Genomic DNA, 27,464 nt, shown 5'->3' with positions numbered 1-27,464 from the left:
GTTTCTAAGGTAAATTCATGTTAAATTCATGAAATATCATTTAATCGGTACAATTTTATGTGTAGTTAGAGTCTTTTCTTTGGAACTATTTCTTTCCATTTTAACCACACGTGGGAAATGTCTAAAATAATAGTCATCAAATATGAACATCAGTCATTTCTGGTGGCATGATGCTAGGGGATCGGTTACCTTTTCTCTTTAGGCTTGGAATATTATGCTCTTCAGAGTATTTTTAGGCTTTTACACTCTGTTTAAATGTATAATAAAGTTATATTTCTTGAAAAACATAAAGCAGTTCATCATTTTCTAAATATACTGGCTGGTATCCATAGAAAGATGACGTTTTTCCTGCCTCAAACTCTACAGAGTTCTGCTTTTCTCTTTTCTCTGCACATAACAGCCACACTTTTCCTCCCTCTGTCATTATTTCCAGGAAAGAACACGGCTGGGGGTTTTGTTTACATCCTTCAAAGCAGCAATTTGAAAAGTTGTTCAGAGCACTTGAACATTGTGATGCTCTTGTGGGAAAGCCTAAAATCCAAACACACATCCTGCTGTCCTAGAACTAGATATACTATGACAGCTAAAAGGGCTGTGTATGTGTGTGTGTGTGCATTTCAATAATAGTGAGGTAGAAATATTTTTTAAACTGAAAATCTGAGTTTTTCCCATCTGTATTCCTTGACATTGTGCTTATTTACTTTGTCAATATCTGTGATGAGAAGAGATGAGCAAATAAGTGGTGACCAGTGTCAACGATTTAAGAACCATTAATGGGGCACAAGCTTAAATCCCATCCATTAATTTTGCTGCTATTACTAATGGGGAAAATCCTGCTAGTCTTTGATTTTTGAAACAGAACACTTTGTGGGGGGTGGGGGTGGCTTAAGAAATATACATGTGAAGTTAGAGGTTTACTTAAACAAGCCAATGTAGTGAGTTAAATTTTCTTCCCTTCCAGGCCATGTATTAGTCATTGTTTCCAACATGGTTACATGTCCCAAATAGGTGATAATAACCTTTGGAGTTTCAAAATGTAAAAGGAAAGGTTAATCCCGACAGCTTTATCCTCAGGGGAGCAGATTTTTTTCATGGCTTGATTTGTCCCCCAGAAACCGTTAGGACTGTTAATTATTTGAATTACCCATTTTGGCTTTCCCAGGAAATACAGCCGCTGTAACTGTCCAGAGTTCTATTAAGGCTAATGAGGTGGGAGGTGGCTGCCTCTTTTCCTTTTCACAAGGTGCAGGTGGCAGGCCTGAGACGGCCGTTTGAGCATTGCATCTGGAGTTACCCTTACTGGCCTACACTTTGCACTCAGGGTACCCTCTAAACTTGACTTTTTCTCAGAGGCTTTCAGGTCCTTGAAAAGAAAGGAAAGGGAACCAATTCATCCCATGGCCAGGTCCTTTGCTATGGGCTTTACCCACATTATCTCAGGTTAACCCTCAAAAAATTCCTCAGGGGTAGGTATCACCTCACCCATCTTACAGAAAAAGAGAGGCTGAAATAGTAATTTCCCCCCAGAGTTTATAGAGGTAACCTAGCCAGGGCTCTAACAGAAAGAAGCCTTTCTGACTCCAGGCCCACATGCTTTCAATGGCACCCAAAGATCCTCTTGCAGTCCTCTGACCAATTAAACACCCAGGAATAGTGCCACGGTCAAGGTCAAGAAATGGGAACCACCACTGTGATTAGCACTGCTGCTATTACTAAACTACTACTCCTCTTATTACAGCCCTTACCTGTCTCCTTTGGATTGTAATTATTGGCAATCAGTTTCTCCCTCCAATAAATTGTGACTCCTGAGATGGGAACTGGCAAAGTCATTTTGCTCTGCCTAGAACAACTTTGTGCACATGGTAGCCAAGAAATTTTCATTAAGAGAAACAAAACTGGACAGGCCCCGGTGGTTCTGGATTATTCTGGGCATGACTCCCCTCCTAGGTCTCATACAGCTCAATGATTAGCTTTGGCTCTGTTGACAAACCAGGCTACCATCTCACGATTATGCTGTAGAGGCAGCTTTTGATATGGCTCCCGATGATTCCTCCTCCTGGTATTCATGCCCGTGTGTAATCCCTGACCCTGGAGAGTGGGCTAGCTCTGGCGACCTGCTTCTGATGAACAGAATACGGCAAAAGAGACGGGATGTCATTTGTGATTAGGTTACAAAAGGCTGTGAGAGTTCTTGCCTTGTGAGAGTTCTCTCTGGCTCTTCTTGTGTGCTTTCTCCAGTGGAGAAAGCGAGGGAGGCCTACATGACTAGGAACTGAGGGCAACCTCCAGACAATGGCCAGCCAGAACCAAATCCTGCCCCAAACTGCAGGAATGAGCCTGCAGGAGACCACAGCCCTTGCCAACCCTTGAATGCAGCTTTGTAAGAGACCCTGACGCAGAAGACGCAACTAAGCCATGCCTGTACTTCCAACCCACATAAACTGTAGTATTTTGGAGTAATTTGTTACATAACAATCAATAACACATATGCCAACCGTGTAAGGTCTTCAACGAGAAAAGTCTAGTCCCATTATGACTTAAATTGGAATCAAACTGTATTTTTAGGACGGCTCTTGGGAGAGGGTGTGAGAGGCTAAAAAGCATTTATAACTGAACACTTAGCATCAATTTTGTGGTTATAATTGAAAGACTTGCAGTACAAAACTCACAAACTGTATTGTCTTGTTAACTTCCTCACTCGGGGAGGCTTGATTTCCGGCTTTTCCACAGCTGGTTGGGTAGTTTCCACACGTATAGGAATAGGACTTCTAGAGGCATACCAAAAAACAGAATATTACCAACAGAAAAGTTTTATGGTCTTGTTTTGGCGGTAGGGACTGCTTTCTCAGTTAATTTATACCCTTAATAACATTGATAACCAATGTACCCTTTTTTCCTCCTTTCCACTCTATTAAATATATTTACTAAATACATTAATCATATTTATTTTTAATATTAATATTAATCAATTAATATAAAATTTTAATATTTGTTTATATTTATTAAATATATTTATTAAGTACAACTTTAAAAAATCATAGAAAGTCCAAAAATAAAAACTAAAATCATAGGGAAGAAAATATAGCAGGTAGGAATTGAATATAATTGGGGTTCCATGTAAAGCTTCCCTACCCAAAACATCTACCTCCAGGGTTTGCTTCATTACCAGATTTTGCCTATAAAATGAGCAAAGAGAAACCTGTGGATAGCCCGTTTTCACTTCCAAGTAATCTGGAAGCTGTGTTATTTTAAATATAGCATGGAATATATTTTTTAAAAGATAAACAGAGTATTTAATATGAAAAATGCATAATCAAAAGGCCTTTAAGTCTTGTTCTAAAACATTTTAATATCGTGTATAGGTGAACATGTTAGAAACTGTTTCACTTCTATATTTCCTCAAGAAAATATGCCAGATAACCAGTGGGCCCTACTCAAAACAGTGATTTTAAGGAAAACCTTTCATACATTGTTGTAGTAGTTATGACTAATTTCATTTTACAAAACCAGAAATTATCTTCTGGGACTAAAGGATATCAAAACAAATTGAGGTCCTCAGCAAGGAACTTCTGGCAAGGCAATGAACAATTCTGCATCCCCATTTTCTCCTCTAGTGTCTAATATGGTAATAGGCACATGGCCAGGGTCTAGTCAATGTTTACTGAATAAACATGTGAATGAGCAAAATGAATTGGAGTCTGCGTAGTCCAGGTTCATGATTTCCTCAAGCTGGGACCCTAGAGTCACCTGAACATAGTCCCTGGAAGAGCTTATATTCAACCAGGAGAGCACGAAACTTCACTTGGGTAGAGTGACTGGCATCTGGAAAGCTCCATGGAGGAATTTCACTTAACCAGACGGAGGGAAGACTTCCAAGGTGGAAAACAGAGTGGAGGGCTATGGGATGCAAGGCGCTGGTGCTGCTGATGGGTGAGGTCCCAAGGGAGGAGCAGGGGATTTCCCCTCCATCGGGGGAAGAAACGGGGCGGAAACCTTGTGAAGGGCCTCAGGCTCCAGGGTTTACAATGAAAGCCAAGGCGTCACTAGAGGTTTTAGGCAAGGGAATGGCTTAGTCAGAGTTGCATTTTAGTTTTTTTTGTTTTTTTTTTTTTTTTTTTTTTTTCTCCCCCACCCCCAGATTTGCATTTTAGAAAGGCCTTTAGAACAAGGAGGAGGATACTGGTGAAAACAGGCTGCCGGGAGCACTTTCGAAGACTGGGGATAGGTATCCAGGCAGAGGGATAGTGAGGACTTGAGGTAGACCAGGATTAGGGTCATGAAGGGGAGAGGATAGATGTAGGGGAAAATGTGAACACTGAATTAGCAGGACTTGGTGACCAATTATATGAAGGGATGAAGGAAGAGAAAGGCAAGGACTCCTAGGCCTCAGATCTGGATAACAGGTAGATAATAATGCCATTAACCAAGACTGAAAAACAGGTGAAGGGTTAGTGGGATAGGGTGGGAGGAGATGAATAAGATTTTGAAAAGTTCAGGAGGCAGCCGGGTATATGCCCTGGGGTATGCCTGAGTTATACCAAAACTATGGATTAGGAATCAAAGGTGACATAGAAAAGTATTAGTTTTATTTTTAACATCGAGAATTGTCCACAGCAGTGGTTCCTGGGGTAATTGCTGAAATTCCGGTTCCTGTCCACCCCACCCCAAAGGATCTGAAAGGTCTGGAGTAGGACCCAAGAGTCTGCATTTTTAGCAAGAGACTGATGCAGTGACCCTTGGACGCACTTTAGGAAACGCACCCTAGGGAGACCTCCCCAGTATTAGCAGACCACCAAGCTGGCAATGGAGTTGCCATGATCTCCAAGTAAGGTTGTTCCTTACTTGGGCTGAGAGGGGAAAGTGTGTCTGCTCTCTGTGAGATCAGAAGAGGAAGGTTTTCCTCTGGGGTTAAAGTGGTGGCAGCCTGGAAGCTTTAAAGAACATGTGTGGTTCTAGCACCACAGAGTAGCTCAGTATGAAGAGCATATCAATGGCCAAGGGAAGAGTGATAAGCTGAGCTGGGACAGAGGACAGAAGCCAGGTCCTAAAGGGTCTCCTGTGCTCTGTTGAGAAGTCTGGACTCCACCTTGAGAGCAATGCAGAGCCTTTAAATGACATCAAGCAGGGGAATGACAGGGTCTTATCTATATACTTGAAAAGCAACTCAAAGTGATTTCTTTGTTAGCACAGCAGGTAGAAATAATAAAACTGAGAATAAGAAGCATTTCTGAGACTTAAGCCAGTCTTTGTTTTAAACCAGTCTTTTTCTCTCTCTTTGTGCTCGCATTTTTTCCAGTTTTTTTTTCCCCTCTGATTTTATCAGCAAATGCCCTTGTGAGTAATGTCTCAAGGATAACATTGATGATACAGAGTAGTTTCCCCATTCAAACAGGAAGCAACAGACCTTACTTTAGCATCCTGCAGACTGGATTTCTTATTGATATTTACAAACGTCGATTCCTCTTTTCCAACCTGCTAAAGGAAACAGGCAGGTTAGTCAAAACTGAGTATCTTAGTGAGCAAAGTGCTTTCAAGTCTCCAACGTTTGAAGGATTACAGAGATGTGAAGGCAACTCAAAGCACCAAGTGCTCAGTCAATAAGAAATTTTCTCTGGTGTTTATATAAGTTAACAAAAAAAAAAATGTTTTCGTGAGTCATCCCCCATCATTGGGATTAACACTTAATCATTCAAATGCAATCAATGCTTGCATTCATACTTTTATTGAGCCCCTGCTATGTGCCACCTCACGCTTGAATGAGAAAGGGATGGTGTGGGAAAAGTCAAACCCACACTTTAATCCCCCACCTCACATTTTAGATCAGGAATAATAATCAGCTCTATGCTCACATATCACAGCTTACAAAGGAATTCAGAATCTGTCTTTTCATATCAGTGTAATAAGCCTGGGAGGAATTATGTCATATGATTTTGAAAGAAGCCTGTTCTTCCTGCCTCTGGTGAGTCCCGCAAAGAATGGTGGGGGAGGAAAGGACGCCCACTCAGCCAGTGAGGCCAGCAGACTGGATGCTGGAGGTCACTGCCGCAGCCTGTGGCCTTCATACCCATCACAACCTACAGAGCCGGCCCCTTCGCTTACACAGTTAACAGGTGTATGCCAGTTAATAACTCTTGGTATTCAAACTGTTCACACAAAAGGTGTGGTTCCTGTCTCCTGACTGGACCCTGACTGACAGTATCTCAGGCCTAGAGTGCCTCTTTCTTCTATATGGCGGGAAGAAAATCCTGTGACACGAAATCAAAGGAATGCATGTGCTTCGGGTACCTGAGCACTCACTCGGGATGCGTTCTCCAGCTGGGCTTTCAAAATGTTACACTTCACGTGATCAGCTACAGGGGAAGGCAAAAGTGGGGTCTGAAGAGTCTTCTCAGAAACCTTTTTTTCTTCAGCCTGTGACAAACCCAGAACACACGCCACAGACTATATAAGCAAAGAGGAAAGACAACACTTACATCAACCTTTCCGTTCAACCGTAACTGCAAATAGCACAGTCTTAAACACATGCCCAAGTATGTCACCAACTCCTTATATCTGTGCCACTGCTCGTACTGTTTGCAAAGGATTCACAAGCACATCGTCCCCCTCTCTGGTGAAGTGGGGAGAGGAGGTACTAGGGAACTTATGAGGACGGGGTGAAGGTTAAAGAGTAGAGGCTCTTCCAGAGTTATGCAGTGAGAGCCTGGGGCAGCTCCAGGACTCCAACTTCGAGTTTCCCACAGCCTAGTGCAGTGCTGTTTCCCCCATAACTGCCACCTCTTACATAGAAAGATTCAATTCCGTGACTTGTTGGAGAAAGAGTGCAAAATAGTCACCAGTATTTTTACAATAAATCTGGCTGAAAATTGCGTAGCTCAAGAAACCTGTGTCTGGGCTACCTCACTGTAGAGCGTAATTTGGTACCAACTTCACTATTTTTCCCATTTCCTAGGTACTAACTAAACATGTGCCTATAATTTATTTTATTTTTAAGGATTTTATTTTATTTTAAAGTTTTTTAGAGAGAAAGAGAGAGAGGACAAGCGGGGGAGAGGGGCAGAGGGAGAGAGAGCAAGAGAATCTTACGGAAGCTCCACGCTCGGCGCAGAGCCCGACATGGACCTCCATCCCACAACCCTGGAAACGTGACCTGAGCCGAAATTAAGAGTCGGGAGCTCAAGTGACTGAGCCCCCCCAGGCACCCCTTAAAGATTTTATTTTTAAGTAATCTTTACACCCAATGTGGGGCTCGAACCCACAACCCCAAGCCCAAGAGTCACATACTCTACTAACTGAGCCAGCCAGGCACCCCAACAGGTACCTATAGTTTATATGATCCAATTACGGTGGATTACCCCGGCACTACCTATTTTAAGTACATAAACAATAATATCTTTGAAATCACAGGCTTGGTGACTATTATGTTTATTATAATAGACATTATTGGGGCGCCTGGGTGGCGCAGTCGGTTAAGCGTCCGACTTCAGCCAGGTCACGATCTCGCGGTCCGTGAGTTCGAGCCCCGCGTCGGGCTCTGGGCTGATGGCTCAGAGCCTGGAGCCTGTTTCCGATTCTGTGTCTCCCTCTCTCTCTGCCCCTTGCCCGTTCATGCTCTGTCTCTCTCTGTCCCAAAAATAAATAAACGTTGAAAAAAAAATTTATTATAATAGACATTATGATAATTACATAACTATTAAAAAAAATACTCATTTAGGTGTACAACCTGAAATCACACTGGAATTAATGTCTTAATGTTAACCATGCTTATTGCGGTCACTGCATATTCCAGTGCTAACATGGTGCTTGGCACACGGCAGGTGTTCAATAGATACCTACTAAGGAAGATTATAATGATATAGAGTTATTATTAAAAGAGATGTGCTTACTAAGAAAGCTATAAGACCATATGATTGCTGAAAGTCAATTAAGTGATATCAGGACTTCATGTGGCATGTTAGCAAGAACAAAATGTTGCAAAGGCCTCAAGTTCTGCAAGTTCCAAAAGTAATCTCATTTACTAATTTGAAAGTCTGATTGAGCACCTTGGTACACATAGCAGGAGTGTTATGAAAGCCCCAGAGGAAGTATAGGGCAACTGGCTGGTTGACATCATTTAATAAAGAAAAGAGAGCTCTTCAAACGCATAGAGGAGCATTTGGTAGAACACGTAGAATGAAGCAATTTCACGTAACAGCAAGATAAGCAGAGACAGAAGACCTGGATTTTAATCTCTGCTCTTTCCCTTTCTGGCACCATAGAAAGAAGATGATGCTGATAATGATCACGATTATGATCATGATGATAAAAAGAAAAATAATGCCAGTAGCTCATGTTTACTGAGAGCTTATTGTAGGCCAGGCACTCACTAAGCACATTTCATTGGGTCATCTCACTTGACCATCCCATTTGAAGGTAGACAGGATCATTATCCTCATTTTATAGATGAGAAAAACAAAGCAGGGAGATGGTAAGTCACTTGCCCAAGTCACACAGAAAGGATGCAAAAGAGCCACGATTCACACTCAGGATCAGGTGACTGCAAAGCTACAGTTCTTGACCACTCGGCAACACTGGATCCCCTTAACCTCCCTGGGTCTCAGTTTCTTTCTTCATAAGATTATTGTGATGAGAAAATGAGAAAAAAAAATAGATTTGAATGGCACTTTCACGTTAGATTCTTTGGCTAGAAAATACAACCACACAAGAGCATCAGATATGAGGACACTAATAATCCTAAGCCATCAAGTTGGGTATGAAGAGAACAGACTCTTTTGAGTGGAGTCATTATCCCCAAAGACTTAGCATTCCCCAAAAGGCAAATAAGTAACTTATTTATTCTGAAAGATGAGCTTGACAGGATTGCTCTAGGATAACTTATCTTGTGCTTATAAATCCTGCCACATGAAGATAATTGTTTAACACCAGCACCTGTGTTTTCACTGGTGTGTGAAGAGTTAACTTTTTAATTAGATGTAATTTTTGGGAATGAGATGCTGGAATACAAGAATTAAATTGGTTCTAAAGCCCACTTGAGGTTTTTGACAATTGCTTAAGGGGGTAGAGTTATACTGGCAGTAATGACCGAAGATGTATTTTAAAACAATGAATGCTGCTAAAATAAAAAAGAATGGGAATTCAGCATTGATTTTTCCTTTGAATTTAGTCATATTAAACTCCTTTTTTGGATGTAAAACCCAAGCTGGCTCATTACTGTTCTATCTGGCAAAGCAGGAGCTACTGGCCAGCTCTACAAATTGACCCAGGTGAAAACCAATATAAATTTTGGAAAAGTTGACTATCATTCTACGAATACGTTTGCATCAAAGATATCTCTATGAGATAAACATCTGGGCTATGAGTCCATAATTCCAGCCTGAAGGATGATTCCAAGAATGTTGTGCTTCCTCTCTTCTGCATGACCATGTGTCGTGTTTTGCATTCAGTTTGAATTGTGAAAAGATGCTTTACCATTCAATATTGAAATACAGATTTTAAAACATACAAATAAATGACAATTGGGCTTTGATATGATTATAGTTGGAAACAGTCCATCTGTTTGGAGAAGTCGTTTGGGGATAAAGAAATGATCAGATGCATTTTATAATTGTTTATAAAATTGTTTACACATCTGAAATCTGGTGAGATCTAAATTCCTGTGATAATTTTGGGTACCACTTTGGAACTGGGCGATGAAAATGTCTTCTCAACACTAAATCAAGAACAGGAACTTATCCAAATCTTAGAAAAATCAGAGGATTCTTAATCCTTGAAAGCCACTGAAGCCACTGGTCACCAATTGTGGTATCAGGGAGAGTTGTGAGGTCTGTTGCATGGAATGTTTGATTAATAATAAAGAGTCACAGTGTGAAGTAACATACTTTGCCTATATGTTAAGACAAACTCAAGGTTATCTGACATCACTTTATCCCACTTGCTTACTAATGTATTTCCTCAAGTGGAAGTAGAAAAAGGGGGCTCCAGGGGCACCTGGGTGGCTCAGTTGGTTAAGCGTCCGACTTCGGCTCAGGTCATGATCTCACAGTCTGTGAGTTCGAGCCCCGTGTCGGGCTTGGTGCCTACAGTTCAGAGCCTGGAGCCTGTTTCGGGTTCTGTGTCTCCCTCACTCTCTGCCCTTCCCCCACACACTCTCTGTCTCTCTCTCTCAAAAATAAACATTAAAAAAAAAACTTGACACAAATGCTTAGAGCAGCATTGCTCATAGTAGCAAAAAATAAAAAGAGAAAAGGAAAAAAGGGGCTCCAGGGAAATGCGCAGTAACTCACAGTTGTCTCAGCTACACTTTAACCCAGAGCAAGCCACTATTGTTGATGGCCCACCAATACTCATGGCAACCACAAATTACGTAGAGCTTGGGAGCGGTCTGCTGCTATCTGCTGTATTTCCTCGCAAAATATTTTTGGGTTCTGTCACACTCTAGGTAAGCCTCTGTTAAAACCATTTATTGTGTGGACTGCAGGAAAAAAAGTTTGAAAACGAAGAGACTAAGAGAAAGAAGACCAATCCGGGGGCCACATGATATATTAGCGCATGATATTATTGAGCACAGTAGAGGCTGCTCAGTAAGGATTCGTTGATTGAGTGAATGTAAGTGCCACCCTGAAGGAGGGATTCTTTCCAGCTGGCCATCAGGGAGGGTGGTATAGAAGAAAAAGTGGGTGAGTGGGCCCTTGGCGTTGTCAAAGGGACTTTAGGCTGCCATTTGGGGGAAGTAGGCATGTAGGGAAATGAGTGTCTTCTAAGAAATCTTGGAAGTCTAGTACAGGCTAGAGGGTTGGCTGTGGTGGAGGAAGAGCCCTTGAAGGAGGTGTAACCTTCCCATGCTCACCAGAGCAGGTAAGGAGGGAGAGCTTCCCAGGCCAGATCTTCCAAATTCTTCTTATTCCCTCTAATAAAGGGGCAGAGCTGGGGCACCTGGGTGGCTCAGCTGGTTAAGCTTCAGACTCCTGATTTCAGCTCAGGTCATGATCTCATGGTTCATGGGCTCAAGCCCCACGCTGGGCTCTGTGCTGACAGTGTGGAGACTGCTTGGGATTCTCTCTCTCTTTCTCTCTCTCTCTGCCCCTCTCCACTTGTGTGTGCTCTCTCGCTCTCTCACTCTCTCTCTCTCTCTCTATTTTAAGATAAATACATTTTAAAAAAGAAAGGAAGGGAACTTCCTCAACTTGGTAAAGAACAGCTACAATAACATACAGCTAACATCATTACTTAATGGTGAGCTTTCACCATTTTAAGATAAAATTTGGCTTTCATAAGGCTGTTCATTTGGATATATGAACAGGCCTAGCCAAGGGCGCCTGGTGGCTCAGTTAAGCATCAGACTCTTGATTTCGGCTCAAGTCATGATCTCACAGTTCATGGGTTCGAGCCCCATGTTGGGCTCCGTGCTGACAGCATGGAGCCTGCTTGGGATTTCTCTCTCCCTCTCTCTACCCCTCCTCTGCTCTCTCTCACCCTCTCTGTCTCTCTTAAAATTAAAAAAAAAAAAAAAAATAAACATTAAAAAAAAAAAGTAGGTCTAGCCAAAAGAGAGTTTTGCTTTCACCCTGTTCCTCTCTTCCTCCTTCCTTAAATCCCTCCCTTCTTTCCATCAGCAAACAGTTACTGAGCATCCACTACGTGCCAGGCACTGTCAGAGTAAGAGATAGAGAGTGCTATGGAGTGAACTGTGACACCCCCCCCCCCATTCATAGGTTGAAGCCCTACCCCACAATATGATGGGATTTGGAGATGGGGCCTTTGGGAAGTAAACAGATTTAGAGGAGGTCATGAGATGGGGCCCTCATGATAGGATTAGTGGCTTTATAAGAAGCAGAAGAGAGAGGGGCACCTGGCTAGCTCAGTCAGTAGAGTGTGCAACTCTTGATCTCATGGTTGTGGGTTGGGGCCCCACGTTGGGTCTAGAGATTACGTAAAAATAAAATATTAAAAGAAAGGAAAAGAAAAGAAAAGAGAAAAGAAAAGAAAAGAAAAGAAAAGAAAAGAAAAGAAAAGAAAAGAAAAGAAAAGAAAAAAAGTCGCCTGGGTGGCTCAGTTGGTTGAGTGTCCAACTCTTGATTTCAGTTCAGGTCATTATCCCAGGGTTGTGGGATCGAGCCCTGTGTTGGGCTCAGTCCTAAGCATGGAGTCTGCTTAAGATTCTCTCTCTCCTTCTGCCCCTCTCCCCTGCTTACACACATTCTCTCTCTAAAATTAAAAATTTAAAAAAAAAAAAAAAAGAGGAGGAAAGAAAGAGTGAGCTCTCTTTGCAGGTAAGGATACAGTTACAAGGCAACCATTTGCAAGTCAGGAAGAGAGTCCTTCCTAGTGAATCAAACTGACTGACACCTTGATCTTTGCCCTACCAGCCTCCAGAAGAATGAGAAATATCTGTTGTTTAAGCCACCCTATCTATGGTAATTTGTTATAGCAGCCTGAGCAGAGCAATATAGAGAGGTAAAAATGGAAGGTGGTAAATGTGGGTGCCTCCTCATTGGGCTTTAGTTCTAGAAGGAGGGAGAGATCACTAACAGATCCGTCCAGCCCATTAGCCTCAGCACTGAGCACAATTCCTCGTGCTGTAATTCACCCAAAGAGACTGAACAGAAATGTCAGGAAATATTAGATAGAAATCCCTCCAAGACAAAGGCACATAAACTAGGAGCTGGGCCAGGGTAATAATCAGATGTTTGACGTGAGCCCCAGTTCCATGGTCATCACCCACCCCTGGTCCTTTTCACCTTATTTATGTTGATGTGCAGAGCAGGCCAGGGTCCCGCCGCCTTTACAGTTTCCAATTCTAGCTTCTTTAGATGGGCAGCAGCTTCGCTGAACAGGGCAGGTCCTCCTGGACTCAGTTCTACAAGTGGCCAGGGGAATGAATAAAGAGAGGTTGAAATATATATGTGATAGAGATATGTGTGATAAAACATGCTCACCAGAGCCTGATCCCCAGTACCCTTTCTATCTGCCTTCTCCCCCAGCTCTGAGAACACCTAAAATCAAAGGTTCAAAGCCTAACTCTGTCAATATGAGCTGGGTGGCCTTGGGCAAGTCACTTTACCACTGTGAGCCCCTGAGCCATTTTAAAATGAAAATAAAATTACCCTGCAGAGTTGCTGTGAATATTAAGTGAGGTCATTTGTGTACAAATGCTTTATTAATGGAAAAACACTATGCAAATTAGAAAGATGAGCGTTGAGGCTCACAGGCATATGAATGTTCCTTGAAAACCATGTTACGTTTCTAAAACCAAATTCATGGATTTTGATTTCTGTACTATTTTGGACTAGTTTGCCACTGCTCCTTCCACTGGCTACTATTTATCCATTAATACAGTGAAATATACATTAATTATTAAACATTCATTACATACGAAAACTTGTACCAAGTATTATTTGCAATTGGGATCTGGGCAGCTGGAATAAAAAGATAAATGAGGCACATTTCTAGTTTAGTGAGGAAGACAGAGACATGTGCAGATAATCCACATAAGAGTGATAAAGTTATCTAATTGCTACAGCGGCAGAAGGGAAGGCACTCCAAAGCTAGGAATCAGAAAGGCGTGTTAAAGAAGGTTCCACTGACAACATTTGAGCTTGTTCCGGAAGAAATGTGTAGGAGGTCACTAAGGTGGAGAAAAGCATTCCAGGCACAGGGAGTAGCAGGTGCAAAAGGACAGAGCTGGGAGCACAGCACAGTATTTGGTGAGAGGAGAGGAGTTTTGTGTGGCTGGGGTGTAGTGAGGAGTCGGGGAAGGCTGGGGTCCTTGGCAGGGGCTGGGCTGGGAAGGTCTGTGTATGGCCACATGGCCTTTGTCTCAGGACAGTGACACGCCATTGAAAGGTCTTTGGTCAGAGCTGTCTGTGATGAGAGCTCTCAGGTCGGCAGCTACAAGATGGAGGTTGCATTGGAGGAGGTACCCCTTAGGGGGGCTGTTATGGTCATCTGGCTACAAAAAGATGAGGCATGGCCTAGAAAGGCAATGTGGATAGTGATGAGGGGATCAAGTTCTGATTCCTCAACCCCAAGTGAATGATGAACTTCCATTTCCGGCTCAGCCAACCTAGAATTATCCCCTGTGGTCTACAGGTGAAGGCCCCTTAGCTCATCCGTTTCACCAGCTCACAGACTCATGAAATGTCAGAGCTGGAAGATTCCTTGGTCATAAACTAGACATCCTCTATCCCATTTCATAGATGAGAAAACTGAGGGTCCAAGAGGCAACTTGGTTCAATAGTGAAAACCAGAATTGAAGCCTCTTGTCTCTACCTCAGTGCTTTTGCCCATCGTGTGTGATAAAGAACCAGCTCTTCCCCCCTCAGTCTGTTGCAGAACAGTTCTTTGGTAAAGGATAATAAAAGGGATTTTCTAGAAAACCAAAATAACAGATGTATGAAATCCAAGCCCACTGTTATTAGTTGTAACAGATACAAAATGACCCTAGCCTATTGCTAAAAATGCTGTGAACTGCTTACTCTCCATCTCCCAACTTCTCTCACTGGGACCCGAAACACTGGGCCTCCCTGACATCACTTTGCTCTTGGAAGGTGAAGTCAGAAATGGGACAGAAGGGGTTTTCCTGTAATTAGGAAAGTACAGATTCTAGCCACCTGGCTTCTGTCCTCTTTCTATTACTTGAGCCTGTGGAAATAGAAACAGCTAAGGAAGGAGGTGGAGAGAGCATCGCCACATTGGATTAAATCAGAGTTTACTGGTAACCCGTAATCCTTCAGCTGCTCCTGCTTAAATGCACAAGGCTCTTGCCTGCTCTTGCCCAGACCCGGCGACCCAGAACTGATGTTACTGTCTTTTCATGCTGCGCTGAAAGGGCCTGTCTTGAGGATCCAGGAAAGCCGCCCGTGCCCTGCAGCATCCCTCCCCTCACCCTGCCCTCTGCACTCCTACTCACTTACTTGTAAGGGATTTACTGCTGGAGTTTGGGGATCTCAGAGGCCCCTCCTTGTTCTCCAGAGTCAGCGAGAGGCCATAGTTTGGGTGGTGCTGGTGCTGGTGGTGGTGGTGGTGGTGCCTTCCTGAAGCTTTGGTAGTGAAAGGCGTGCCCCCGTTCTCCTCGATGCCAAAAGGCAGCCGGTCCGCGCTGCTGAGCCCTGGGGAAGGGAGCGGGTAGCTGTGGAAGGTGTCAGAGTCAGGATTTAGAAGAGTAAAGTGGCTTGATGTTCCCGTGTGTACTTTAAAAGATGTTCTCTGGCCATTAAAAGCCAAGAGAAATAGGTTCAGCAAACAGACCCACATGGTTACTGTAAAACAGGACACGATGGCAACAGTGCGTTCAAAGAAAAAGCAGAAAGTGGAAATTTGTGTATATCAGAGATCTTAAACCTTAACAAATTCTTAATTTGAAGTTATATAGCTTCTGTTTAAAAAAAAAAAAAGACATTCCTTAAATAGAAGGAGGAAATAAAAAGCAATAGCAACACATAATTTTGTAGCCATCCCCTGACAAGATCATGACACAAACAGAAGTCTTGGAGTCACTTCCTCTTCCTCTTGATCACCCCACCATGCAGAAACACCTGCTGGGGCAATGCCATGACATCTTTCATTCTAACTGCTCTCTCCTTTTTTACCAAAATTGCCCTATTGATAGGGAAGCCTATGTCATCTCCCATTGAGACTCCCGGAACAGATTTCTTTTCTTTTTTTTTTTAATTTTTAATGTTTATTTATTTTTGAGAGAGACGGAGACAGAATGCAAGTGGGTTAGGGGCAGAGAGAGAGGGAGACACAGAATCCGAAGCAGGCTCCAGGCTCCGAGCCGTCAGCCCAGAGCCCGACGCGGGGCTCTAACTCACAAGCTGTGAGATCATGACCTGAGCCGAAGTCGGGCACTCAACCGACTGAGCCACCCAGGTGCCCCTTGAAACAGATTTCTAACTGTTCTCCCTGCATCTACTCTCTCCTTCAGCCCACTGCCTACAGAGCTGGAGCCAGGGTGCTGTTCTTGTCCACACTGGCTGCCTCCTGGAGACTTTGCTCAGGACAGTCTTACATGGTGCATGCGTGTGTAAGGACATGAATAAGGTGTGACTGGCTTCTGGGGGTCACAGCCCAGCCTCATTTCTCCAACGTGAAACATAACCAAAGGTATCCAGCTTCTCTGCACAGCCAGTAATGGGGGCAACAAAAAGTAGAAATGCCTAGGTTCTAGTCTTAGTTCTGCCCTAACCTTGTGCAGGAACCCTGGACAGTTGCCCTGGGCTTGTTTTCTCCTCTGTGACATGAGGTGGGTCAGCTGATTCTGGCTGCATTTCCAGGTCTGAAAATCATCCTTTCTTCCAGCTATCTATGTCGTACTTGCTGTGTCCTAGGTGCTGTGCTAGCTATTTTACATAAAATATCCATTTCATAGATGTAGAGACCTTTGCCTGGTACACAGTAGGTGTTCCATACTTTTTTGATGAAAGGAGAGAAGGGAGGAAGGGAGGGAAGAAAGGAAGGAAGAAAGGAAGGAGGATTAATGAAGCTGTGGGTCTGGGATTTGACAACAGCTGTGTGGACTCCAAAGCCTGTTGGCATTATTTTCCTGTCTCTCACGTATGTTGAAAATAATGTCTGTCCTAAGGAGGCACAGAGACTGGGAGCTCAGAACACAAAAAACTCCCTTTAGCCTAGGAGGATGGAGGGCTTCCCAATTTAGGGCTCATCTTGGATTACCCTGAATAGGAGAATGAACACCCAAGGGGAAAGATGTCCTATAGCAGAGATCTGCTGTACATTCAGGGCTGGAGGTGGAGTTGGAAAGCTTTGAGTAAGACCTTCTGAGGAATGGCAAATAGACACCATCTCCTGTGCCAGCTCTAAGTGATTCTCACCCTCTGCTTGGAATGCAAGATCAAGAAGGAGTCTGAGGTTGTGCCCAGCTCAGGAGGAAAGAGTGCTGTGATTGATTAGTGATGTCTGCCATGGACTTAGAATAGAGCATTGGTATCATGTACTTGTCTTTCCAAGGTAAAAGTGTGTGATTTTTTATTTCAAGGAAACCCAGAGTGAAAAGTTAAACAGGAAAATAAATATATATGCAGGGAATGATAAATTGCATTTAATAACATGTCAAATAAAATATGCATGTGTGATTTTCCTTTCACAGCTACTTACGGAGAAGACTGAGCAAGACAAATGGGAAGAGAAATAGATGAGGGTCAGAGAAGCTGCCTGAATCTTGTCAGGGCAAGGGTCTCCAGAAGAGCAAAGGTTTCTAAGCAGGACCAGAATGACCTGGGAGCTCTCTCAGCTCATACACATGAGGGACCACCATCCTGGAGATGCTAATTCACGGAGTTTTATAGACTTGTGTGTCTGTTAAGGAAACCGCTGCTCATGGTCTCATGGATTGTTCCCTGCAGAACTCTAGGGGGTGCCCTACACATTGACTACGATGTAAATGGCGTCCACTAGAGTTTTGCCTCTGCCCTGTTCACAGGGACCTCAGAGAAGGTCAGGCCCACCCAGAGGGTCCAGCAGGACTCAGCAGCCCCAGAACTGTGGGTCCCACTGGTTAAAGTTCAGGAAATGAGACCAGCTCTGTGCTCATTGTCAACAGAGAGTGAAGCTCATGAGGCTTCTGGCGTTCTGGAAAGAAGGTCTCAAGTCCTGGTTTTGAGAGGGTGATGGAGGAGGGGTATATAGGCTTCAGTCTCCGTTTCCACGAGCTGAGAGTTGAGAAGAAATCTGGTGTGGAAGAACAGGGCTGCCTGTGTGTCCAGCACTGTCCTAGGTACTTCAGCGTTTAACTTTTGGAGTTATCCCGCAAGGAAGCTGCTGATGCCTTGTGTTACACTGGGGCTTAGGGGAGGTGAGCAACGTGCCCTGTTAGTAAAGGTGAGTGAGAAGTCGAATCAGATCTAATTTCTTCTCTTCCTTTCTTTCAGAGGAAGCCCCCATTCCCATTCTACTTCCAACTCCAGAGAAGCCAATGCTCTATTGCGGGGGGTGGGGGCGGTGTCATACAGGACTTTCTTGACTCTATTAGGGGTGCCCATAGCTCTGCAGGCCCAGGAGGGTGGGATGCTCTTACAGCCCTGCCTGATCCCACAAGAGCCTCTTCCCTCCTTGGCCCTGGGATCCCAGCATGCTCAATCAAAACGTGTCGCATACTGGATAATGGGGTAATTATTTGAAATGTTACAATTAAAATACTATAGTTATATTTAGTTATAATTAAAGCATTATAATAATTAGTATATTAGTATTACTATACCATTACATACTAAATATTATAATTAGTATAATAATGGTATTATTCACAATAATCCTCCAGAATCCATGCCAGAACTGTGAGGAGGGCAGGGCAGAAATTGGGGAAGGTCTTGAGCTGGAAAACAGAACCCACAAGGCTTTCTCTCAAAGAGGCCAGAATGATCAGGTGCTCTCAGAAGCCAACCGCACCTCACACTCTACAGCTCAGCCAAGTTCTGGGTGACATGGGCTCCTGGAGGCAGCCCTGGGCATCTAATCCTAGATAAGAAACCACAGAATTATAGAAATGGAGACCCTCCGTTTGGTGGTTTTAAACCCTAGATGTGAATATTAAAATCACCAGGGGAACCCCCATACGCCACTGGTGGGAATACAAAATGGTCCAGCTGCTTTCGGGAAACACCTGGCAGTTCTCAAAGAAGTTAAACACACAGTGACCATATGACCCAGCAATCCCACTCCCAGGTATATACCCAAGAGGAATGAACACATATCCATGCAAAAACCTGTCCATGGATATTCGTAGCAGCATTAAACATGACGGCCAAAAGGCAGAAACAACCCAAATGTCCATCAACTGACGAATGGATAAATAAAATGTAGTATAGTCACACAATGAAATATTATTTGGCCATAAAATGGAATGAAATATTGATCCATGCTATGACATAACAGAACCCTGAAAACATTATGCTGAGTGAAAGAAGCCAGACACAAAAGGCCAGGTGTCGTGTTATTCCATTTACACGAAGTGTTCAGAATAGGCAAAGCCATAGAGACAGAAAGTAGATTAGTGGTTACCTAGGACTGGGGAGGATTGTGTGTGGGGGGGAACAGGGAGTAACTGCTAATGATACAGGGTCTCTTTAGGGGAGGTGAAAATGTTCTAAAATTAGATCGTAGTGATGGTTGTACAACTTAGCGAAAATGCTAAAAACCACTGAGCGGTATAATTTAAACTGGTGAATTGTATGATTATTAATTTAGATCTTTATAAAATTGATTTTTAAAAATTGCCAGGGAAGATTTTGAAAAATATCAGGGTCTAGCCCCTACCCCAGACCAATTACGTCATCATCTATCTCTAAATCCGAATGTGCAGCCAGGACCGAGAACCACTGTCCTGGTCCAACGTCTTCATTTTGCATATGGGGCATCGGGGTTCACTGGGGGAACGAGGTGACCGGGTCACACCGTGGGTAAGTAGCTGAGCCTGGGACACAATCCAGGACTACTGCCTCTCTGCTTGCTGCCCATCTGCTACATCTTCCCATCTGTCTTGGCTTCTATTTAAGGCAGCAAATGCACTCATCGGGAAAATCCTAAGACCTCCTTAGAACCTCACTGCCTGAGACAACCTTATGTATACATCTTGCCTTCCCAACGACACAGTAAGGTCTGGAGGAACAGAGACTGTCATGTCACATGTCTTCATATCCTCCACTGTGCTAAGCACACAGCAGGCGTTCAATGAATACTGGTTAGATAAAAATTAAGTATCCACGCATTCGATAACTATTTGAGTGCTAAGTCTTGTGCCTAGCACTGTGGTAGACATGGGGGGTTGTCCTTGCCCTCAAGGAGCTCGCTGCTGAGTAACAAGTCCAAGGCAGTATGACAGGTGCTTTGATAAGTGTTAGGTGAGGAGGGCCACCTGAGGTAGCCTAGGGAAGAGCCAATAGGGAGGAAGAGTTTATGTGCATATTGTAAGGAAAAGTTCTCACTTTTTTTCTGAAGCGAACAACCAGTTGTCCCAACATCACCAAAGGCATAATTCATCCTTGTCCCACTAACTTGAAATGCCACCTTCTGCATGTGGCAGTCACTTTCCTGAGTGCTCTCAGATCCCCACTCTGCTCTGCCCTCACCCACCTGCTCTGTTTCCAAGGAAATACACTTCTCAGGCTCCCTGCCCTCTGGCTTTTAGGTAGGCTTGGCCAGTGGTAGGCACGAGTGAAAGAGACTGGGAAAAGAAGACAAGTCAAGGTATTTCTTCCCCATCTCTTCCTGCCTCAGGTGATGTTTCCAGCAGTAGCTGCAGGGTCCCTGTGGCCCCAGCTCCTGGGCTCTGGAACACTGCCACCTCCCTTTGTCCCTGTGTCCCTCCAGCTCTAGTTCTAGTGTTACTAATTTCTGGGTTGCCTTGCTGTCCAAGTTAGCTTCCTCATTCTTCATCCCTTGTGGAACCAATTCCCTGTAAGAAATGCCTAGAGGGGCTTCAGTTTTCCTGATTGCCCATGACTGATACACAACATCCACCACAGGTTCTAGGTAGTTTTCCTGTCAACATCTTTGCCATAGACATCTCTGCCCCAAGCATTTTCTCACTCCAAACATTTTCACTGCATATCTAATTGGCTGTGAGAGAATTCTGCTGTAAAATATAAAATAGCTGGCTGACAGTTTGGTTTCATTTCTCCATTGGCAAAGTTTCCATTTTTATATCATATAAATCTTAGCTAGCCCTCATAATGGTCTACACGGTGATGCATAGATGTGGTGGTCTTAAATTAGTGGATGATAACTATGTATATCAACTTGATAGAAAATATGGTGATAAAACTGACTGGAAGTGTGAAATAAGAGAGTGCAAAGCCAGACTGCCCACTATACTATTCTAGAAAATAATACATCAGTTACAATGTTAACAAAGGTCAGTCACAAATGCATTACAGCCTTAGCATTTCTTCCACTTTTCCCATAGACCTTTGGAACAGCTAGCAACAGATATGTGACCATATGCCAAGAACAAACAACACTGTAGAAGGCTTCTAGAAAACAACACTAAGCCCAGCTGTAAAAATGCATCCTAGCACTTGGATGGTTACCTCGGTTAATGAAGGAAGAAATTTTAGTGACAAAGGTAAAAGTGTAATGCCAAATGAGACAGATCAACAAGCCAAAAAAATACATATATATATATAATACTATAAACAGAAGACTTTAAAGACAAGCGCTGAGGTCCAACCTACAAAATGAAATCACTTGTTTTTGCAGTATTGTCATGAATCTACACTATACATTTTTGATGTATTCAAATATTTTGTATTTTGCAATAAAGTCTTTCCAGTTTTGTTACTCATTTTCATGTCTCATTGTACCTTTTTTTAATGGATGTGGCCCTCTTTTATTTTTCATGATTTTATCTTTCAAGGCAAAACTGCCTTACAGCCAAGTAGTTATGCAGAGAAAATGTTTGCAGCAAAAATGCTCGTGGCAGAGATGCTTATGGTGAAAATACACATATTTGTGTCTGTTTTTGGATTTTTCCTATTCTTACCAATCTATTTATCTATTGCTAAACTAGCACCAGATTGTCTTAATGACTTTTGTTTTAACATATGTTTTTAAAGATCTGATGCGATAAATCCTGCTCCCTTTCCCCCATCATTTTTCTTCTTTTCTTTTTTCTTGACTATTACTATGCACTTACTCTTCCAGATTACTTCACAACTCAAGCTACTACCAAAACAATCCCATTGGAATTCTGATTCGGAGCATTAAATATTACAGATTAATTTGAGAGAAGGTATTCATAAGAAATATGATATTTTTCACCATTTATTCAGATCTTTTAAAATGTCCTTCAGTCAGAATTTTTGAACTCTTCCCTGAAGGAAAGCAACATATATTATTAATTGAATCCCTAGGTATATTCCAGTTTTGTCACAATTGAAAATGAGATTTCATTTATTATTACATTTCCTCTAATTTTATTCTACTAGATACACACAATTACTGACTTTAGGATATTTGGGATATTTCTGCCTCTGGCTACTTTGCTAAACTCTCTTATTAAATGTAATTCATTTGTATTTTAAGAAGATAATTTTGTTTCTTCCTTTCTGGCATTTATTGCCTATTTTGTTTTCTTGGCTTATTGCATTGGTAAGGCCTACAGCATCATACTGAATATCAGCAGTCACCCTTATTTCTGAAGTGTGTAAATTATCTAGTGTTTCAACATTAAAGTTTGGTTTCTGATACATTCTACTTAACCAGGTTCAAGATAGTCCTTTTTCTTAGCTTACTAAGAATCTTGAAAGATTAGCATCGCTTATGCGGAGTGAATCCATGCTATATTCCTAAGTGAACATGACTCCCTTCCCTAAGTGCTTCAAGAAGAATTCATTCTTTTTCTATATCACCATCAAGCAAGCCTGTCAGTCTGGTTTTCATAATTCATTTTTCAGGAAACTCTATGACATTTCCCTGTCTATTCTGGCATTTCCCCAAGACTCCATAGTTTTTCAAAGCACAGCGATGCTGACTCAGCAATGACATATTAATTTTCTCCTTATTCTTCATGGCCATTTTTCTCAGCCTGAAGGCCTGAACTAATTGCAAAACGGCAAAGTATTTCCTGACTACTCTCTCATCTTGTACTTCAATTTCCTTCACCTTGTTCTTTTCACCCTTGAGAGTTAGCATATTGACTGGTTTCCTTGTTGAAAAGAAAAATTCTGTCCTATGAATCCCATACAACATCCTCAAGAATGGCTATCATAGATTACTTCAAAATAAAATCTTAAGACAACAAGACTAGCTGTCATTAAGTCGTTCATCTTTTTGCTACAACTAAACCATGTATCTGTAAAACTTTAAAAGTCCTTTAAGGGGCTCCTGGGTGGCTCAGTTGGTTAAGCATCAGACTTTTGCTAGGGTCACAATCTCACAGTTCATGGGATCGAGCCTTGCATCAGTGTACTGTCAGTGTGGAGCCTGCTTGGGATTCTCTCTCTCCCTCTCTCTCTCAAAATAAACAAACATATATATAAAAAAAAGGTCTATACCTCTTTGGTTTTTATATGTTGTACCTTCCTTCTCTTTAAATACTGTTTTTTTTATTTAATTTTTTTAACATTTATTCATTTTTGAAAGACAGAGACAGAGCATGAGTGGGGGTGGGACAGAGAGAGAGGGAGAGACAGAATCCAAAGCAGGCTCCAGGCTCCGAGCTGTCAGCACAGAGCCTGATGCGGGACTTGAACCCACTGACCGTGAGATCATGACCTGAGCCTAAGTCAAACCCTCAACCCACTGAGCCACCCAGGTGCCCCTTCAAATACTATTTAAAATTTTGGCCCCTAAAAGCCTTTCTCTTTCAGATGATCTATGATACATAGTCCATATGAAAAATATTCCCTTTTTGGCCTATCTTCTCTTTGATGTGAAGGATTAAACCCTGAGTTCTACTCATTTCACATGAACAATTTCAAGACGTAAGAGTCATTTTTTCCCAAGGATCTTGCCACTCATACATTTCCAACCTAGTTAGTCTTCCTTGCTGTCCACAATTAATAACAGTAACACTGCCAGTGTTTCTTCTACCTTCCAAGCAACAAAGTAATCAGGCAGGAAAGCCAAGAAATCAACAGATGTTCTGCTTTTAATGAAATGCCAATGTCTCGATGGCCAAGAAATCCCCCATAGATATTGTGCCAGCTTGAAGTCTCTCCTAGGAAAACACAATGAGTATCCTCTATCCAAAGTCCTCTGGCATCGTGTCTAGATTGCTCACTGCACTTATTGTGTGCTGCCTGGACCGAATAACCCTTTTATCTGTTCATGGAACCTGTCTTAACTCCACAGCAGGATTCCTGGAGGCAGGAACAGCTTCTAGGTAGCCCACACAGCACACAGCCTCTCTAAACACCTTCTAGAGGAGCCTGGTGGGGGCAACCCGGCTCCTGTGTCCCTTTTAGCCAAAGTGGGGACAATTTCACATTCCTAGTCAGAGCTAAAGCATCAGGGAGATACTGACAAATATCTCAATAGAGCTGCCCAACTGCTGGACCTTGGATGGGCTGCTGCTCAAGCAGCCTGGTCTGCTTACCCCAGTGTGCTATACAAATATGTCACTTTCTATGTGTGACAATGACAAGGAGAAGCTTCTGCCCGCCCATGTCCTGTCCATTAGGCTGAACTGTGGCTCTCCACTTGGGGCTCTTAGCAGAATCTCAGCTACCATGTTTTTACAGCAGATGGTGTCAGCCAGAATCATACTTCCTGGCTGAACACGAGTGCACGAATCATGCTCTCTAAATACTCACAGAGGAAAAAACTAAAAAGCTAACATTTTTGGTTGCCCAGCACTGTGCCATCTATCACCTTATTTGATCCTCTAACCACCATTTGAAGAAGGGACAATTATTATTTCCTTATTTTACAGGTAAGGAAATGGGAACAGAGAGACTAATTCACTTTCTCCAAGTCACACAGTCAGTACATGGCAAAGCTGGGATTTGAACCCAGGCAACCTGACTCCAGAGCCCAGGGCTCTCTGAAGGGCTAAGAGACTTCCTTGCCTGGGATGAAAGGAGCATTACAATGACATTAAAAGAATACTGGGGGGGGGGGGGGGGAGGGGGGTGCGGGGCGCCTGGGTGGCTCAGTCAGTTTAGCGTCTGACTCTTGGTTTCAGCTCAGGTCATGATCTCACAGTTTCGTGAGTTCAAGCCCCAGATCAGGCTCCGTGCTGACAGTGTGGGGCCTACTTGGGATTCTCTGTCTCCCTCTCTCTCTGTCCCGCCCCCACTCACACTGTCTCCATCTCTCTCAAAATAAGTAAACTTAGAAAAAAACACAACTCTGGTGGGCACTTAGCTTTGGTTTTGCTACTGCTTAGCTATGTGACCTCAGGTAACTCATTCACTTATCTGGGCCCCAGATACTGCAGTTTTGGACAAACATCTAGTAAGTATTTATATGCCAGGAACTACAGCTCAGTGAAATAATTTGATTTGTGCCATGTCCGACTGAGAGATGAGAGAAGGTGCATTTGCTCATCATGGTTTCCAGGATACCTGTCACTCATTTCAATTTTAATTTAGTAGAGGCTGAGCAGAATAGGTCATTAGACTAACATACTGCTACAAGTTCTTATTAAATTCAGTGCAAGCATACTATTTGTAAGCAGAGAATATGTTTGAAAAACTGTAGCTTTTTAAAAATGGGTTTGAGGAGAAATTTTCTATCAATAATCTTAGGAACGTGACACGTTTTGAGGGTTAGGTCTGTTAATTAGGGTTGATTTCTTACAGTAACTTAGTGGTTTCATTTTTTTTTTTTAAAGTGACTAGAGGGGCACCTGGGTGGCTCAAGTTGGTTAAGAATCTGACTTCAGGGGGCACCTGGGTGGCTCGGTCAGTTGAGCATCCGACTTCGGCTCAGGTCACAATCTTACGGTTCATAGGTTTGAGCCCTGCATCGGGCGCTGTGCTAACAGCTCTGAGCCTGGAGCCTGCTTCAGATGCTGTGTCTCCCTCTCTTTCTCTCTGTTCCTCTCCTGTTCCTGCTCTGTCTCTCAAAATAAATAAAAATGTTAAATTAAAAAAAAAAAAAGAATCTGACTTCACCTCAGGTCATGATCTTGCAGTTTGTGAGTTCAAGTCTCACACAGGGCTCTGTGCTGACAGCTCAGAGCCTGGAGCCTGGTTCAGATTCTGTGTCTCCTTCTCTCTTCCCCTCCCCTGCTTGTGCTCTCTCTCTCTCTCTCGAAAATAAATAAACATTTTTAAAAAAGTGACGAGAAAGAAAAGATGAAATGACCTCATTATCCCCTTGTCTGAAAAGGTCAAAATAATATTTTTTTTGGCATGGTTTAGATTCCTTTCTATAGACTACTAACTGGCAGATGGAAATTTTTTTCAAATTTGTATTTCTTTCAAGACACCTTCCAAGCGATCAGCCTGGAGCTAATTCTAGTGTTAGCACAGGTAATGGTTGAATCCATAAAGCATGGAAGCTGTTTTGATTAGTTTATTAACTGGCTGTAGCCAAAGGCTGTGTGTCTTCTTCAACATCAATTCCCGGTGCCTATTTTAGTACTTGGCATAGGATAGAAACACAGTCAATATTTGTCGAATAAATGTTGTCGTGCATTAAATTTTAATTTTCCTTTGGTAATTTATCATGTGTCTATTCATAAAAGCTTCACTTTGGTCACGAGTTCCCAGTTGTTCCTAACATTAAACGGCCTCTGTAAAACTGTAAAATCTTCTGTACCCGAAGCAGTCAGGAGAGCCTTTTTGGGCTCGGGGGCAGCTGGGTCTCTGTCCTGTGTGAGACAGGGTAGGATAGGTGCCCCCCTTTGAGTCTGGAATTATCCTTTGATGAAACTGCTCATCAGATGGTTTCAGTGAATGGCTGGAAGAGGGTCAGCAGGCCTCGACGGTTTTCTGCCAGAAAATCGTTTTAACCTAATGTTACTCTTAATAAGTTTATAACCTCTCTCTGATTGATTGAGGCACGATGCGGTGGGGAAGAGCTTTAGAACTTTGTGGGGAGATCCTAGGATTTTAGCAATTCCGGATCAATTTCAGGATCTGAGCCCAGAGAATAAATATTCCATGAGTTCATTTTTGCACAGAGGCTCATGACTAAGAGTTTATTCAATCTCTTTCCTGCCTTAAAAAAAAAAAAATACTGACACAAATATAGTTGTTTTCCTTTACAACATTCACTTGTAATAAATTTAACAGTGCTTTCCCTTCTTGGTTTCTCATGGATTTTTTTGGCCTCTCATTTCTGCATTCCAGTGCCCACTTTCTGCTTTAAAATGAAGATTTTTTTCCCCCAGGTGGGTAACAGCGTGAACAGACTCACCCCCAGCCACTGCTTCAAATGCATCCCCAAACAGCATCACACAGGAGCCCTCAAGGAGCGGCACGACGAAACGACTGTTGCCATGAAAGTGCAGCTACTACTTGTGAAGAATAACGTCTCGAGGAGCCAGTCTTTACACTTCGCAAGAGCCATGGCAGACTTGGGCGTGCGCTGACAAGAGTTATTTTTCCACTCTGCAGACACCAGCCGACTCACCGGAATGAATGAAATGAAACTATCATCCATTCCAGAATGAAGTTCAGGTTAGATGAATAAAAGGCACGCTCTGTTAAGGGCAGGTTTTAGACCTTTTAATTGCATAAGACACCAGCGTGAACAGGCGCTGGAGCTGAACGCTGGGCGTGTGTGTCTGAGGTGCTACCGATGAGGATTCATCTATTTTGGCTTTTGTTAGTGTCTTAAAATCTCTTCAAATGAGCCTTTCTCTGTTCCTCAGTTCTTGTAGGTTTTCCAGAAGCTTCTAGCATAAACATCCTGAGTTAGCCTCTGAAGCTATACACTGGGCCCAATTTTAAGGGCTTGTTTAATTGCCTTGACTATAGATAGAGCATCTATTATTCAGCCACGGAATGAAGCCCGTGGAGCCGTTAGCATAGCAACACCTCTTGCTTTTGAGGTTTCAG

At 42.8% G+C, this 27,464-nt stretch overlaps 1 protein-coding gene across 14 annotated transcripts in view; it reads right to left on the bottom strand.

Moving 5' to 3' along the window:
- Window positions 1–27,464, bottom strand: part of EPB41L4B (erythrocyte membrane protein band 4.1 like 4B) — a 127,898-nt gene that overhangs the window by 17,519 nt on the left and 82,915 nt on the right. For 6 of the 14 annotated variants that reach the window (XM_027034788.2, XM_053204827.1, XM_053204833.1 and 3 more), the window contains exons 16-20: window positions 14,910–15,124; window positions 12,735–12,853; window positions 6,286–6,441; window positions 5,405–5,475; window positions 2,670–2,768 (exon numbers count right to left, since the gene is read on the bottom strand). In XM_027034788.2, coding sequence (XP_026890589.1) covers window positions 2,670–2,768; window positions 5,405–5,475; window positions 6,286–6,441; window positions 12,735–12,853; window positions 14,910–15,124 — 660 coding nt within the window. The remainder of the gene's footprint in view (window positions 1–2,669; window positions 2,769–5,404; window positions 5,476–6,285; window positions 6,442–12,734; window positions 12,854–14,909; window positions 15,125–27,464) is intronic. The other 8 variants (XM_015074169.3, XM_053204835.1, XM_053204826.1 and 5 more) reach the window with 7 other exon arrangements.

The sequence above is a fragment of the Acinonyx jubatus genome, chromosome D4 (genome assembly GCF_027475565.1).
Source record: "Acinonyx jubatus isolate Ajub_Pintada_27869175 chromosome D4, VMU_Ajub_asm_v1.0, whole genome shotgun sequence".
NCBI lineage: Eukaryota > Metazoa > Chordata > Mammalia > Carnivora > Felidae > Acinonyx > Acinonyx jubatus.
Note: the sequence above shows the minus strand (reverse complement) of the source record. Positions and strands in the feature narration are given on the sequence as shown.